At 40.6% G+C, this 17,599-nt stretch overlaps 1 protein-coding gene across 1 annotated transcript in view; it reads left to right on the top strand.

Moving 5' to 3' along the window:
• PIK3C2G (phosphatidylinositol-4-phosphate 3-kinase catalytic subunit type 2 gamma) overlaps positions 1–17,599 on the top strand; it is a 289,894-nt gene that overhangs the window by 182,326 nt on the left and 89,969 nt on the right. Inside the window, exon 25 of the mRNA XM_077831041.1 lies at positions 15,497–15,653. Within this exon, the coding sequence (XP_077687167.1) occupies positions 15,497–15,653 (157 nt within the window). The remainder of the gene's footprint in view (positions 1–15,496; positions 15,654–17,599) is intronic.

Below are 17,599 nucleotides of genomic sequence, written 5' to 3'. Positions count from 1 at the left end.
GGAGAAGGCTTCAGTCACTTCCTGGGAGAAGGGAGGAGTGCTTTAGGGCTACAGTGATAAGTTGCCTAAAGTTACTCCCTGGGAGGAGGGAGTGAAGAGATTGTCAAACTCAGAGGAGTGGCGAGGGCCAGGAGGTATGGAAGTGACTCAGGTAAAGGCAGCAAGGTGCAGGAAATTGGCCTTGCTGCTGTGTAGAGGGTCCCTGAGCCAGAACCTGGATAGAGGGTGGGCCCAGATTCCCCTGCCAGTCACTGTGGGAGTGGCACTGTGAGGCAGTGAAGCAGAAGACTGCCTGAGATTGCTAAAGAGAAGAATCTTGATGTGCTCTCCCTCTGGAAGAATAGTGACCTGGATATAGGGCTGAGTCACGAAAAGGACAGCTGCAGTTCCCGAGAGTGAGAGAAGAGCTGCAGAGGAGAAACTGAAAGGGTCTAACCACTGGAAGGGGTGTCAGCCTGACTGAGCTAATCCCCAGAATCACCAGGAGGCGGTGCTATCCAGCAGGGAATAGAGCAGCCTGTCACAGTATTCTCGAGGGGCTATACTCTCTTACATACTCTAGTGCAGTGTTTCTCAATGACCAGACCAGCCTCCTTGCCAATCCCTGAGAGTTCCCTAACACAGAATATTAATATTTAAAATGTAAAGGTTTTTGTGTATTTGCATTTTACATCACAGCATTCATTCAATTATTTTTGAACATTTTAAATAAATCGACTGGGTTGGCATTGGTGCCCGTGATACTGATATGCAAATCACATTTGCATTCATTTGTTGGAAGGAAGTAGTTAACAGAAAGCAACAAGAAAAATTGAAGTCCTAATAAAAATTTTACTTAGCGAAACTAGACAATGTCACTGTCAAAGCAATTACCTCTGGATCTATTTTTCAGAACTAACAAAAGTTCAGAAAAACATAACAGAGATGCGAGTGACTCCGAATATGATCAGGAAGAAGTGTTAGAAAAGGAAATGTTCAGCTATCAAAAATACGATTAGTCTTACATTTAAGTATGGGTTTGTTGCAAGTGAGGATGTAAAATGCCCGAAACCTCTCTCTGTTATGCGTGGCACAACTCTGAGCAATGATGCTATGAAACCTTCAAAAATGATTTGACGCCTTGAAACTGAACATCTGAATTTAAAAGAAAAGGCAGTGGAATTCTTCCAACAGAAGCAAGATGAAGTGAAGGGGCAAAAGAAACTACTGTACAACACCATAACATCAAATAAAGGTCTGATATAAAGGCATCATAGCTGCTATCCCTATGAATAGCTAAATGCAAATTGCCATTTACAATTGGTGAAGAATTAATCATGCCTTCTGTAATAGATCCCTATCGCGAAGTCTTGGGCGACGGAGCTGTCAAAATAGTGAATAGCATTCCACTGTCAAATGATACAGTCATGTTGAATCACTGATATTGCAGAGATCATCGAATCATAGGACTGGAAGGGACCTCAGGAGGTCATCTAGTCCAGTCCCCTCCACTAATGGCAGGACTAAGTATTATCTAGACCATCCCTGACAGGTGTTTGGAGATTTTTAAGAGCAGGTTAGACAATGAGGGAGATTCCACAACTTCCCTGGGCAGTTTATTACAGTGCTTAACCACCAGGGCTGTTAGGAAGTTTTTGCTAATGTCCAATTTAAACTGCCCTTGCTGCAATTTAAGCCTATTGCTTCTTGCCCTATTCTCAGAGGTTAATAGAACAATTTTTCTCCCTACTCCTCATAACAACCTTTTATGTACTTGAAAACCTATTAACATGTCCACTCTGTCGTCTCTTCTCCAGACTAAACAAACCCATTTTTTTCAATCTTCCCTCATAGGTCATGTTTTCTAGACCTTTAATCATTTCTGTTGCTCTCCTCTGGACTTTCTCCAATTTGTCCACATCTTTCCTGAAATGTGGCATCCAGAACTGGCAGAATACTCCAGTTGAGGCCTAATCACCATAGAGTAGAGCAGAAGAATTACTTCTCATGTCTTGCTTACAACACTCCTGCTAATACATCCCAGAATGAAGTTCGCTTTTTTTTTGCAACAGTGTTACCCTGTTGACTCATATTTAGCTTGTGATCCACTATGACCGCCAGATCTCTTTCTGCAGTACTCCTTCCTAGGCAGTCATTTCCCATTTTGTATGTGTGCAACTGATTGTTCCTTCCTAAGTGGAGTACTTTGCATTTGACCTTATCGAATTTCATCCAGTTTACTTCAGACCATTTCTCCAGTTTGTCCAGATCATTTAGAATTTTAATCCTATCCTCCAAAGCACTTGCAACCCCTCCCAGCTTGGTATTGTCCACAAACTTTATAAGTGTACTCTCTATGCCATTATCTAAATCATTGATGAAGCTACTGAACAGACCTAGACCCAGAACCGATCCCTGCGGGACCTCCTCGATATGTCCTTCCAGCTTGACTATGATCCACTGATAACTGATCTCTGGGAACAGTTTCCAAACCAGTTATGCACCCGCCTTATAGTATCTCCATCTAAGTTTGTTTGTTTCTGAGAAGGTCATGTGAGACAGTATCAAAAGCCTTACTAAAGTCAAGCTATACCACTTCTACCGATATTAAAGCTCAGTTGATAGAAAGCCAGTTTACAATTCAGTTGAATGAATCAACAGACATTTCTATCGCAGCAGTTCTTGTTGTTTATGTGCACCTATGATATGCCTATGATGGTGCATTTCACAAAGATCTACGCTGCTGAGAAGAACTGCCGTAAAACACAACAGGTGCTGAAATCTTTTGTGTCCTAGATGAGTATGTGACAGAACATGGACTTCAGTAGGATCGCGGCATTGGAATTTGCACTGACGGAGCGGCCACAATTCAGTTGTAGTGGCGAGAGTGATGGAAGTTGCACCGACTGCTCAAGCAGCACACTGCTTCATTTATCAAAAGGTCTTGGCAGCCGAGAAATTTATGTCCTTGGTATAGTTGTTAAAATTGTGAATTTTGTGAAAGCAAATGGACTCAATTCTCACATCTTTGCTACAATGTGTGAAGAAATGGGGTCTGAACACCACCACTTACTCTCACATGCTTAAGTGTGGTGGTTATCCCATGGCAAAGTATTAAACCGAGTGTATGTGAACTTGAAGCCTTTCTGTCTCCTCTGGCAGCATACTTTCAGGATTTACAATGGCTCGCCAAACTTGTATATTTGGCAGCGTATGTCAAGTGTCTTTGTATTGGCTGACAAGATCATGGCCTTTTTAAAAAAAAAAAAAAAAAAAGCTCAAGTCTGGAAAGAGAAAGTCGGGTGCAACTATTATGACATGTTCCCATTTTTTGCATTTCTGGCTATTGATGATAGTAAAGGTTTGGATCTGCTTCTCCTACCTAAAATATTGCATCCCATCTAAAATCAACTCTCCAAACATTTGAGGACTATTTCCCATCAGACTCTGATCCACAAAAAGGAAAGCAATGGGTTCATGATCCATGTTCCTCTCTAGAAACTGAGACCTCTCTGTCACTATCATTGGAGGAAAAAGAAAAGGAGTACTTGTGGCACCTTAGAGACTAACCAATTTTGAGCATAAGCTTTCATGAGCTACGGCTCACTTCATCGGATGCATCCGATGAAGTGAGCTGTAGCTCACAAAAGCTTATGCTCAAATAAATTGGTTAGTCTCTAAGGTGCCACAAGTACTCCTTTTCTTTTTGCGGATACAGACTAACACGGCTGCTACTCTGAAACCTATCATTGGAGGATAAGTTGCTGGAACTGTCAAGTGATGAGGGTCTGAAGTTACCGTTTCATGAAGTGACTCTACCTGTTTTCTGGATCAAAGTCAGAAGTCACCCACAACTCGATGAATTCACTGTCAAAACTTTCCTCCCGTTCCATTCCACATACCCTGCAAAATTGGATTTTCAGTGATGACTGCAACGAAAACAAAATACTGCAACCAGCTGAGCATTGGAAAGATGCTCCAAGTGTCCGTGTCAAACATTCATCCCCAGATCGAAAGACTTGCATCTACAAGACAGGCACAAACATGTCATTAACAGTAGGGTGAGTGAATGCATCTGACTTTTTAAATTTTTTTTAAACTAAATTAACTGAATTGTCTCTAATGTACAAAATGAGGTATACAAAATTTGTAGCCAAAATTATTGGTAGCCTTCATTTGAAACAATGTTTAAAAATCAGGTTAACATTTTCATATCACATAACTTTTTGAACTGGATAGGTGCTGGAACTACGGGTGGCTTGAAGTGTTTTCCATTATATACAGGGTTTACAGTTTGGTTCAGTGGCTCTCAGCACCCCCACTATCCAAATTGTTCCAGCGCCCCTACTGAACTGGACTTTATTTTAACAAATAGAACTGAAGTAGTGGCCCTGTGTTGATAAGCAAGTAAGTAATGCCTTACATGCGATAGTACAAAAAAGAAAAGCCTGGCAAGAAAAAACAGCAAGAAATACCAGTGAAGCCCTGTTCATTTTTTTTCTCTCAAGCGGTCCATGACAGTTTAGTAAGGCAGCAAGCCTTGGTCCCTGGTGTCAAAATGGTTGAGAAACACTGGTCTAGTGCATTTAAAGAATTCCATATGGCTTGATCTCGGTAACATTGTTTCTGCTTCATTCTGATTTTGCCCATTATCCTTATCTGGAAAATGTGCTGCAGTCTATTATAGATAGATGGATGAGACATGTCATTTGTGCAGAATTTCCATCTATGCCCTAAGGAATTCCTGTACATTGCCATTTAATCATCATGGGTTTAGTCTCATCTTTTTTTGCTTAATGATACACAGATATCCTATACCTCTGATATCGTGTTTTTTGAACAGACTTCTGTTATTGAATAGTCCATTGGCTGAGACCCAAGTGTTTTGTTTGTTTTTTTCCCTACTATTCAGTTTATTTTAAAACCATTTTCCTAATAGCTTTAAAGTTTGCCTTTTGAAAGTTCATCGGTGCTATTATCCATGGGGAAGTCACCCTTACAGAATATCTAGGTCATTTGTGTAGTGATCACTGTTAGCCAGCTGAACTCCCTCACTCACCTCTACATGTTACATCAGACACAGCTGGTAATAAACTCCTTGCCACCTGCAAAATGAGATGCTTTTAGAAAGCCATTATTTATGGTTTCAAGAAAACTGGCTAACATTTTAAAACATGGGTGTCCAAAAGTTACGTATTTAAATCTGTATTAAAGCACTCAAATAAATGGTCTGATAGCTCGTTGCCAGCTCCTCAAAAATTGAGACCACTTAGTCGGGTGCCTAAATATGGAGTTATGGTCCTAGCTTTAGGCACCTAAGCTTGTCTAAACCAGACTCTGATGGTGCCATTTGATCAGTCTACATAAGAAATGGGTCTGTGCCACAAACTAGTAAAAGAGACAATGATTGAAAAACATTCTAGACTTCTAAATCTTTAGATCACAGTGCATGTTTTATGAGGTGTGGTCCTTTTTTTAAGGCTTGGTCCCTATTTGATGTGCAAGTGGATGAACCCTCTGAGAGAACTGAATTTCTTGTTCAAATTTTGCGGTCAGATAACAGCATAGATGAGGGATTGTGGCTAGCAAAATGTCAATACATCCAACTGAAAAACCATTCACACATCTCTCATGCGTTGGCATGTCCATTGCCAGCTTCCTTACTGGGAAAGATCATTCCAGATGAGTCCCTAACAAGAAAGATACCACAATGGCTTGGTTTATGCTATGAAATGTAATGCTGTATAAACAGTTGTCAGCAATTGTGTTAGCTGTATTGGGTCTTAGCACAGTTTAACCAAGTGTATACAAGGATTTATAATATGTTCTGCATCATGTCAGCTAACCATGATTAAATCCCGATACAACGAGCATGATTGTTGACTGCCATGTTCAGACATGGTTACATCTTGTACCATGGGCCAGTCCAATGAGATAAATACTTCCCTGAATATTGGCCAGGACAGAGAGTATATACAATGTGGTGATCGCACAGGGAAATGTAATTTAAGGACATGTTTACCATATCTATATCTATATATAGAGAGAGGCTTTGAAGTACTAGATCTATATTAGTAAATGGTTGATTTCACTGTACACATGCAAACTGATGAAAAAATATTTCCATCTATAATAATCGAAATTAACAGATAAGTAAAATAGGAAAAATGCAGCTTGAGAACTTATAACAGTTTGATATAAGGCTATTTACTTGGTTTATTTTTACATGTGATGTTGTTAGAAGTCTTTAACTTTTCAAATTTTAACATCCACTGCCATTAAATAATTATTGTCTGACCCCATCTAATTTCCCTCCAGTGTGAACATTTAAATAGATAAAAAATATGCTTAAAAATAAACATTTATGAAAAATAAATATCAACTTCTGCCAAGCCTAGGTATATATGTGTCAACTATTTTTTTTAAAAAGGAAGAAAATATCTTGAATACCTTGAAGAACTTGCTCAATAATTACAGAAGAATATGAGAAACTACTGTTCTTAATCAAGAGCAATTTGCCTCTTGAACAAGGTATATAGTGCTGGCTGGAAATCAGATCCAGTCTGGAACATATATTGTGAGTACTTCCAAGCTCAGTGGGATAGTTGCCATTGCTTTCAATAGCAGTAGGTTGGGATCCATATCTATAAGTCAATCAGGGTGGGATTTTCCAAAGCACTGATGTGACTTAGAAGCACAATTTCCATAAAAGTCAATGATACCTTTGAAAATCTTGTGCTCGGAAAACTACTGTCATGGATGCTAATATAACAACTTATATGAGTGAAACTAGGATCAAAAAGAGATTTCAGTGTAAAGGGCAACTTTTTTCCCCTGTCTGTATCTCCAGAAGCAGGAGAAATGGTAGGAAATGGCCAGTGTTAAAACCAGGTTTTCTGGCAGACTGGGTACAAGCCTGATTGATGGCCCCTGCTCAGTTGAGGACTGTGCATCAAAACATAACACTCCTAATCTGAAAGGCCATTTCCACAATTTCTCCAGGCTCAGAACTTTCAGCCCCAGATCCACAAAAGTACTTAGGCGCCTAACCTCCAGATTTAAGTGCCTAAGTTCCATTTTTAGGCACCACTATGATCCACAAAAACCTCATTTGGCTGCTGCCTAACCCTGTGGGCACCAAAACTCTTTCAGCACCTGAGGTTTTGCAGTGAATATTTCCCTAGGTACCTATGTTTCTGGCCCTTGGTATGCACACTGCTGCCTGCCTTTAGGCACCTGGATGCCTTTCCCTCACCTAAGCCCCAGAGCGATTCATGAACCGGAGGAAGATAGGGTGTCCTCCCTCTCGGTTGTGTGTGGGGCCTGATCATGCTCACTGGCGGCCCAACTCCACACAAAACAGTGTGGGGAAAAAAGCTCCCTTTACCCAAGTGCTAACGGCACTCACCTGGGATGTGGGAGAGCCCTGCTTCCAGTCCCCCCTCAACTTGATGAGCAGAAATTTGAACAGGGATCTGCCACCTCTCAAATTAGTGCTTTAACCACTGGGCTATGGGATATTCTGATAGGAGAGATTGAGGGAGACCCCTATTCACGTTGTTCCACTGTTAATTACATTATTGAACAATTAACTATTTATTGGGCCAGAAAAAGAGGGAGAATCATTTCATGGCCCAGTGGCTAAGGCACCTCTCCGAGAGATGGCAGATCTCTGTTCAGCTCCACCCTTCTCATCAGGCTGAGGGGGAACTTGAACCAGGGATCTCACACATCCCAATAAGCACCTTAACCACTGAGCTAAAGATGATAAGGGAGTGTCTCTTCCTTCGCCCTGCTGTTCTGTGTGGCATTTGGTGGCCTCTGAACAAGCCTACTGGATCATGCCCTCATGAGAGTAAGGTGGAGGTACACCTATCTTCCTCCAGTTCGCATGGCACTAGTGGGGATAGGTACCTCTGTGCAGCCTGGACTTAGGTGCCTATCTCCCTGAGAGGGGTAGGGGTTAGGACACATCCCCTCATGAGCATCTCCCATTGGCTAGCTTAGGCGGGGAGCCACCTAGCTTGCTGGCTTTTGTAGATCCCATTCTAAGGTTCCTATCTCTCCCCATTCATTGTATACAGAGCCTAGGTGCCTCACTCAGGCTTTGTGGATCCCATTGTTGTCCCAGTGATTTTGTAGGCACCTAAAAGTTAGCTGTTGTGACAATGGGTGTCACAACGCTTATGTCCCTTTGTGGATCCTCAGGCCTCACTGACCTCAAAAAGCACTTCACCGTGAGTTCTCTGTTTGGAAGCCTCCCAACTGTCTGTTGCAATAAATAAAGGTTTAAAAGACAAAAACAAAAGCTGGGAGAAATCCCTCTAGAGAAATACATTCTGGTTAACTTTAGGTGACAGACTGTTCAAAACTCACTCAATCTCTTCTAATGGGTTTTAATGTGCAATTGCTATTTGGGATACAGACTATTCTCTTTACACATATAGAGATATGTATATAAACCCTGGATAGTTGGAAGAACAGAGGTCTCAACAAGGTATGGGCCTGCTTTTTATTTCGCAAGAGTTTGCAATAAATAAATAGAAACTTGGAGCTGTCTGGAAGTTCTACACTTCTGTATTGTCTGCTTTAGTAAACAGAAGACTCAACTGAATATAGATTTACAATGAGCCAGAGACAATGTAACTGGCAGCTTTGGGGCTGATCCTGCTCCCATTGAAGATAACGGCGAAAATGCTGTTCACTTTGGTGGGAGCAGGAGTAGCTTTTGGCTAATCTACTAGCAAAATATAGAATGGAATGTTCAATCGTTTTGAAGGTTTACACAGAGTTTGGGGGGAAATGTGCATTTTATTGAACTGTGTTGCACAGATCTTAGTTATTGTATAGATTTTAAGTATATATTTTAAAGCTTTAAGAGATCAAATGCATTAAAATAACATAAAGGATATGACCATGACTTTGTCTGTGACACACACATTCACTGAGCTCACTGTACACCCGGGCACCAGCCCAAGTATACAGTGCATAGTTCTGAGGTGCCATGCACTCAAACTTGCACAGTATAGAGACTCCCCAAAGAAACGTCACTTTACACTGCCCTAGTGCTGTGTGGGGTTCGACAGTGGTTGGGACAGCTTACAGTGCTGCAAATTTCCCTCTGGCCTTGCTTAAGTTTTCACTGACCCATGCCTACTTTTTCACTGATCCACATGAGGCATGCACTAGTGATGCTCACATTTTTCCCTAAGCAAATAGGGCAACCCACTTTTTATTCTTGCTTGGTGACTCCTTACAAAGAACTTGATAAGGCCTAAAGTAGTCAGTGGGAGTTTCTCTATTGACTTCAATAGACTTTGGATCAGAACCTAAATCCTCTGTGCTTCTGAACACATCCTGTAAACTTCTTGTATTTGATTGTTACTTTACAGGCTCCAACAGCCTGGATTATATTTGAACTGATGTAGATTTAAGAATAAAAACCATAGTAACATTGAATATTTTGGTTATAAAAATGCTTTTTCATTTTAACTTTTGATCAGTGGGTGATCTGGTTCATTAATTCTATACCTAGTTAAGGAATTATGGAGTATTTGGATAATCCTTTATATTTTAGACATGGCTCAGAGCTGCTGTTCACCCATGAGATCACTCAAAAATATTTTTATGCCACCCATTATATAAATACCCTTGTATATCAGGCTACTGTTCTTAGTCTATCGCCTGTCTTATTCCCCCAAATTAACCTCAAGCTTACTAAATACTGTATCGCTCTCCTAAAGTAGGAAATCACCTTTGTTATAGAGCTGATTTTGTTCACCTTTTTAAGTGGTTGCTTAAGGCAGATTTTACTGTATAGTAGTTCACAGCCTGTTTCTATAGTGTATGCAAAGTTTGTCCTTCCTTGCCAAACCTACAGAGCTAAGCACCTAAATTAAAAAATAATGCGGTGCATTATTTAAATAAGCTTTTAGCTGTGCAGAAGAATAAAAGATATCCACATTCAAACAGGTTTCAGAGTAGCAGCCGTGTTAAGTCTGTATTCGCAAAAAGAAAAGGAGGACTTGTGGCACCTTAGAGACTAACCAATTTATTTGAGCATTAACTGAAACCTTTGCTTTTTGACTGGTTGCATCTGAGTTACAGTCACTCCTGCTGAGTGCTACTACTTATTCACAATTCAGCCTAGATGATTTTAGAAAACCCAGTGTGTGGCTGGGTGGATGGAGCAACTGATTTTAAACTAGTAAAAGTTCTGAGTGGTTTCTCACGCTCTCTCTCTCCTGTGTTCATATGAGCAATTGAACTGTATCTAAAGTTAAACTGTTTTGATCTTTGACATCTTCTCATTACATCTCTTGTGGTGTGACTAGAACAAACTTTCCCCTAACAACACAATGGGAAATTTAGATTGAATCAGGGAAAAGGTCAATTGTTGTTTGTCTCATGTGCTCCAGTTACTAAATAAAGGAGGAAGTTGAGACATCTTTCTCACTGGAAACAACATGTTCCATACTGTGGGATTCAGAGTAGGGAAAGCTGGAATCTTTGCTGACCTTATAAACTTCATTATCAGCTTATTTCAGATGTTTCATCCCAGTGGTCAGTAAACCCTAGGGATCTTGCTGTTCTGCAACTCTAGGGATATAGCAAGTTTCCAGCCAATGGTAAGGTCCTGGTAAATATTCTCCTTATCCCTAATTCGTTTGTTGTTATGCCTGCTGAGCTATCCAATAACTTGAGGCTTGGTTCCTTCCCTGCTTCCCATGTCATATCATCCAAACATTCTTAGCCTCCAGAGGGACACTAAAACCCATTCCCATGAACATTTGGAAGATCTGACAGCAATCTACAGTGACATTCATCACTGGGCTTGCTTTTCCTTGGATTAATTTAATAAACCTAAGGTCACAGCTATAGCAAAATGTAACCCCTGAAATCCCAGTACTGTATAAAAGCCTGTTTGCCCTAAGTGTGTGCATTCCCTTGTTTGTTGAAATACTTCCACTGTAAAGAACTAGAGGATCCATTCATCCCATCTGGGGCACAGCTTTCATTGAAGACAGGAGGCCTGATAATGCACTTTCATTGATTTTGCTTATATGCTGCAGGTACATGGTCAAGGCCAAGTTACACCAGCTCTTCGCAAAATCACTTTTACACTAAAAAATATGCTCCCCCCGTGCACCCCTTGTAAGATAGAGGACATAATATGGTGAAAAAAAGCTTGTGAGGCCTTCCAAAATGGAGACATAGTAAAGGCCAAATCTCCTACTTCTTATTTTGCTGCACAAATGCAGCATGAAAACAGAAAATAAAAAGTGAACACTCTGCATGTTGGGAGCTGGAAATCTTCTCTGTTATATACATGCAACCCCACTGATTTAATTGAAGATACACGGGTTTAATGGAGGTCTGCATTTTGGCCCATGGGGCCTCATTCGTGCACATATTGGTGATGATATGGAATCCTTGCTCTTTCGGCCCCCATAGTGGTGATATACTATATGACTTATTTATGATCTGTGTGACAAATATTGAAACCCCGTGAAATATCTTTGGAGGAACATATTGTATTAAGGTTATGAATGGTTTATGTATCACTGTGGGCCAGGAATTGTATGCACCTGTGCGGGAGGGTTGCTTTTAGCTTCTCCAGGAACTAAAAACAATGGATGCTGGTTTAAGGTGAATCACTCAAGTTGTAAACACGTCTGGAGAAGTACCACCCCCTGGGGTCGTTTGCATATGCATGTTCACACTGGGTTTTCCAGAGACCTACAGACAAAGAAAGGGCTTCTGTCGTAAAAAGGATGCATTTAAACTGACTAGGGATCTTCTTTCTGGTCCAGCAAATGATAGGACCTTCTGTCCAAGGGAGACTCCAACTCTTGTAGAAGGTTTGGAAAGACTCTAGCCTACTAGGGTCCCATGGGGGCTGATGAGTAACTCATGATATTTTTGTGTGTGTTTTAAATCTGTCTATTGTTTTCTCTGTAATGCTTTTACCTTAAGAATAAAGGTGCTTCTTTAGAAGGAGCTGTGCAGTAACTTGTAACTGCTGGCAATATACTGTTCATAGCCCTTGGAGAGAAAGCAACACACAGAGGCTGGCCATTAGGCAAACTGGCTTGCCATGGATATCACAGTGTAAGGCAGGGAACTGTGCCGCCTTAAAGCCCCTGTCAGGCGGGAGAGAGATGTGAGTCTCATCCAAGAGACATGACATCTGGGAGCCAGAAACTTTAAATGGGGGACCACAGAAGGTAAAAACAGATCCCATTACCCTGAAACTGTGACAATCTGGATGTCATACTAACAGTAGCATGTGTTAGGACCTGGGGTGAACTGGAAAATGTACCATTTCATGTTCAGGCCTGTGTAGTTGAATGCATAGAAACACCATCCCTAGCAGATTTATATCCAAATGGGCCATATATCTGTTATAGATATTATTCCTGTGCCTTCTAATGAGCTGCTGATTTTTTTGATTGAATGTCACTATGTACTGAGTTTCAGGCAGTGCACATCAAGGAAGAAAGAGCTGCCAGGCAAACAAACATATACTTATGTACAGTAGCATTAGACAGTGTATGCACACAGATAAGCCTCTTCTCATGCCTCCTCTGTTTCATTGGCTGCTATGTGTTTATATATGTTCGGAGAAAGAGGCATAACTGAGGGCGATTTTTCAGCTCTGGAACAGACGTTACCTCTTCCATATATAGACTGAAACAGCAGTCACCATTTATTTCTGATGGTATAAACTTGAACATGTATGATGGGTTGACAAAGTGCAGTTTACACTTTGCAGTCCAGGAGTCATTTATGGGGCATCTTTTTCCCCTCCATGCTTTTTATATTTCAAACAGGGCTTCTGAAAAGCAGCAGGCAGAAAGGGACACATGCAGAAATTCACCCTTGTAGATGTATTTTACACAGCCTTTAAAAGCCTGGTGTCACTGAAAATTAGTTTTTAAAGATATCTCAATTAAGAGGTCCTCTGTTTCCCATATTGATGATTCTTGTTTCCTCTCCTATGTTATACTTTTCATGTTGCTATTTTTTTTAATTGGGAGGTGCTCCCTTTGTGAGCTTTTAGCTGGATTAAATACTTGCAGCCCTGGAGTTTTAGTATCTGGTTACCATGGAAGAGAGAGACTGTGACATCAGAAGAGCTTGAGCAAAACCAGGCTTAAATGTTCCAGAGGAAATCAATTTTCTACATCATATTTTTCAGATGAATATGAGTAAAGGTCCAGCACCTTAGAAGGGAGACTTGAAGGAAATTGAGAAATTTAAGAACCTTGTAAACTGTTTCAAAACTTCTTACAACATAGCTAATGCTGCAAAACATACAAGAGCTGTCAAATACCAGTTACATGCTCAATAAAACCTACAAAAATTGCTTAATGCTAGTAGCCACTGTGCCATATGAAAGTCGTGCTGTACCCCAAATTGCGTCTTCCACTAGAAAACTCTGTTACTCGAAGTTTCTGATTTCATCTCAAATAACCATGTTGCTGATTTAACATGAGAGATTTGACCTTGCTTTAGAATAACTGTGCTTTCACAGAATATCTTATTTCTCTGTGTAGATGGATGCAAATCTCAGAATTCAGACATGGATTTCAAACATCACAGAGCACAGTGGTGCTTCATATCTGGAGATGTGACTAGGCCCCTTATAAAGAGAGGACCCTGCCGCAAATCTGAGATTGAGGTTTGGTTTTTAAACACCACCAAAAATGGAGGAGCTTTAAAATCCAGGGTTTGGGGTTGGACCCATCTCCTATATTAGGTGAAAATGATCAGTTTTGCAGGCTTGGCTCTGTGACTATCTCCCAGGCTGACTTGAGTGAATGTCCTCGGTTCAAATCTCCATCAGTAATGATATAGGAATATTTAGAGGTTAATGTCAAAGAGAAGTAGCTGTGTTAAGCAGGGGATGGAAATAACTTCTGTCTCTAAGGCCACGTCTACACTACCCGCCGGATCGGTGGGTAGTGATCGATCTATCAGGGATCAATTTATCGCATCTAGTGTAGACGCAATAAATCGATCCCCGATCGCTCTGCTGTTGACTCCGGAACTCCACCAGGGCGAGAGGCGGAAGTGGAGTTGACAGGGGAGCGGCAGCGGTCGATCCTGCACCGCGAGGATGCGAAGTAAGTGATTCTAAGTCGATCTAAGATACGTCGACTTCAGCTACGCTATTCTCGTAGCTGAAGTTGCGTATCTTAGATTGATCCCCCTCTCCCCCCACCTATGTGTGGATAGTTTTTAAAGGCAGAAAGAGGGTGGGTGGGAGGCTTTAATCCAGAGACTGTGAGAAAGGGGAGGTATTCAGAGCAATAAGAATCCAAGGAAAGCTGCCAGTTTTGCCTGGGGTGAATTCCCAAGCCCCACAATGAGGATCCAATGCAACTCAGCTTAATCACTGCAACCATACAAAGAGCATGTGTCTGCAGGAGATTAAGGAGACTGGTAATGAGCTGGGGGATGCTGAGATGGAAATCGTTTGTAGGGAAGATGTTCAGGTTTCTTGTGGGGAAGAATCAGCAACTGGAATGGGGTCAGACCCCTCTTGAGTGAATTTTTAACTAGAGAAGGGCCCCAAACTGTAAAAAATGTGTCTGGAGTTCAAATCTCCCAAAGATTTGGGAGTATTTAGATTTTGGAGGTTGGCTCAGGCTCACCTCTAGCTCAGGGTTAAATCTAATCCACTGTGTATATTTCCTGGGTTATAGCTCTCTGATCTGTTTACATATATCTGTATACACAGTTATGAGGAATAAAATCCTGCAGTAGTTCTCTCTGTGCTGGGGTAAAACAGTATATCAGGCTGTGTTAAAGCTGAAGCTCTCAAAAGGGAGAATTTTTAGCAAAAGCCTGGCTAATTCATTTTCTTTTGCAATACCATAGCATAGTTACAAAATCCACAAGTTATTAAAAAAGCAAGCCATGGGCCCAGATTCTGCTAGTAATTTATATCCGTCTAAATCCAGAGTAACTGGATAAAAGTCAGTGTTTATCTGGATTTATTCTGGTGCAGCTAAGATAAGAACCAACCCTTCACAGTTGTGTGCTCAAAAGCAGAAAAGCACCCTAGTTTTGGGGGGATTTTGTTTGTTTTAAATACACTTCTTGCCTGGTAGGGAGTTATATTTATATCCCACTCTGTTCAAGTACAGCATATAAATATTTCAGTATCAGGGGAGAATATGATTCATGATCAAGACCATTTTTCTGAGGCAGGGAGTCGGAAACTGAAGCAGTGAGAGTTAAAAATGCATTTTAAAAAATCGTGTTCAGTTGTTGGCTTCCCCAAATTGCTCCCAACCATTTGCACTAAGAAGATCTCACCTAGAGACCTGTGTCTGCCACAATTAGTCAGCATCACTGGGTGTTCTGGCCTGGAGTTATCCACCCTGGAGGAAGGGAGGGAAGAAATAATGAGAAGGGAAAGATTGGGAAAACAAATATTATCAGGGAGTTAAAAAGACCAGCCATCTAGGAGGATTTGCCATTTTTCATTGTATCTTGTTTTTCCAAGGGACCGAGCACCTTTTATCTTCACTTCAGAGATGGAGTATTTCATCACAGAAGGTGGAAAAAACCCACAGCGCTTCCAAGAGTTTGTGGAGCTTTGCTGTCGAGCTTATAATATAGTCAGGAAACACAGCCAATTGCTCTTGAACCTGCTGGAGATGGTAAGAACATCAGGGATGTAACCAAAAAAACCCCAATCCCTCTTGTTTTCTTTTTCCCCTGTAGCTAGGCTTAGAAGAATTCGATTTTTATCGGTAAATGTCAATTTCATTGTACACCCCCGAACCAATTAATATATATATTTTTACCACTAATAAACTAAATTTACATTAAGGAAAAGTAAGAAAAATGCTGCTTGAGAAGTTACTAGCATTTGACTTAAGGGTCTTTACTTTGTATATTTTGACATGTGATGTGTACAATTTGTTAACCGTTCTAAAGGTTTAACTTTGAATCTCAGTGTCTACTGTCATTAAATAATTTCATGCAATTGTGAAAATGTAAATCGATAAAACTTGAAAAAATGCTTAAATTTAGGAATCGATGTTATCACTCAAAGTTGTAAAATAATCAAATTCTGCCAAGTCTCTAGTACTGTGATTTAGAGCATTGCCACATTTCCAGGAATTCTTTTTCCCATGCAAATGTTAGTAACTTTATTTAGAGTGCCACCTTTGTGCCTACAAAACATCATTCTGCCCTCTCTTTTGTGTGAAAGCTAATTATATTGTTGCTGATATTAGTTTCACCCTATTTTTTTTCAAAATTGAAACATTTTTGTAAGATTTCAACCAATTGCAGAGCAACTCAAATTAAAAGGTTTTCTTTGGTGAATATTTCACCCGGTCCTAATTCCAGGTTTTCAAATAGCCATTTCCTAACTCTGTTCGGAATTAAAGAAGAGAACTAATTAAACTAAACGTACAGAATGTATTATGTTACAATACGCTATGGTGATTGATCTAGGACACTGCAGCCATTACAGTGTTTCGGGAGCCATTATTGTAGAATCCTGTCATGCTTTGTTACTGAGATAAATACAATAAGGAAAGAAGGCTACATAAGGACTTCAAAGAAGAACCAGTTGTAGAGGGCAGCCTTGGTTCGAGTGGTAATGAGCTAATTCAGTTTAGAGTAAATGGAAGGATAAACAAAAAATAGATCTGCAACTTGGATCCTTGATTTCAAAAGAACCTACTTAAAAACATTAAGGGAATTAGTTAGGGAAGTGGACTGGCCTGAAGAATTCAAGGATCCGAATGTGGAGGAGGCTTGGAATTAGTTTCCGCAACTTTGATTTAAAGTACCTGAAGCCTGCATCCCAACCAAGGAGAAAAAATTTGTAGGGAAGGGTTGCAGACAAAGCTGGATGAGCAGGCATCTGAAATAGGTGATTAAGAGAAAGCAGAAAGCCTACAAGGAATGGAAGATGGGAGGGATCAGCAAGGAAAGCTACCTGTTAGAAGTCAGAAAGTGAAGGGGATAAAGTGAGAACTGCCAAAAGCCAAGCAGAGTTGGACCTTACAAAGGGAATTAAAACCAATAATAAAAGGTTTTATAGCCATATAAATAAGAAGAAAACAAGGAAAGAAGAAGTGGAACCACTAAGCACTGAGGATGGGGTGGAGATTAGAGATAATCTAGGCATGGCCAAAACCTAAATAAATAGTTTGCCTCAGTCTTTAATGAGGCTAATGAAGAGTTTAGGGGTAGTGGCAAGGTGGCTAATGGCAATGAGGATATGGAGGTAGAAATTACCACATCCAAGGTGGAAGTCAAACTGAAACAGCTTAATGGGACTAAATCAGGGAGTGGGGGGACAGATAATCTCCATCCAAGAATATTAAAGGAACTGGCATGTGAAATTGCAAGGCCAATAGCAAAGGTTTTTAATGAATCTGTAAAATCAGGGGTTGTGCCCTGTGACTGGAGAATTGCTAATATAGTTCCTGTTTATAAGAAGGGGGGGGAAAGTGATCCAAGAAACTACAGGCCTGTTATTTTTACCTCCGGGGTATGCGAGTTCTTGGAACAAATTTTGAAAGAGAAAGTAGTTAAAGACATAGAGGTGAATGGGAATTGGGGTAAAATACATGGTTTTACAAAA

Source organism: Eretmochelys imbricata, chromosome 1, assembly GCF_965152235.1.
Source record: "Eretmochelys imbricata isolate rEreImb1 chromosome 1, rEreImb1.hap1, whole genome shotgun sequence".
Classification (NCBI taxonomy): domain Eukaryota; kingdom Metazoa; phylum Chordata; order Testudines; family Cheloniidae; genus Eretmochelys; species Eretmochelys imbricata.
Note: the sequence above shows the minus strand (reverse complement) of the source record. Positions and strands in the feature narration are given on the sequence as shown.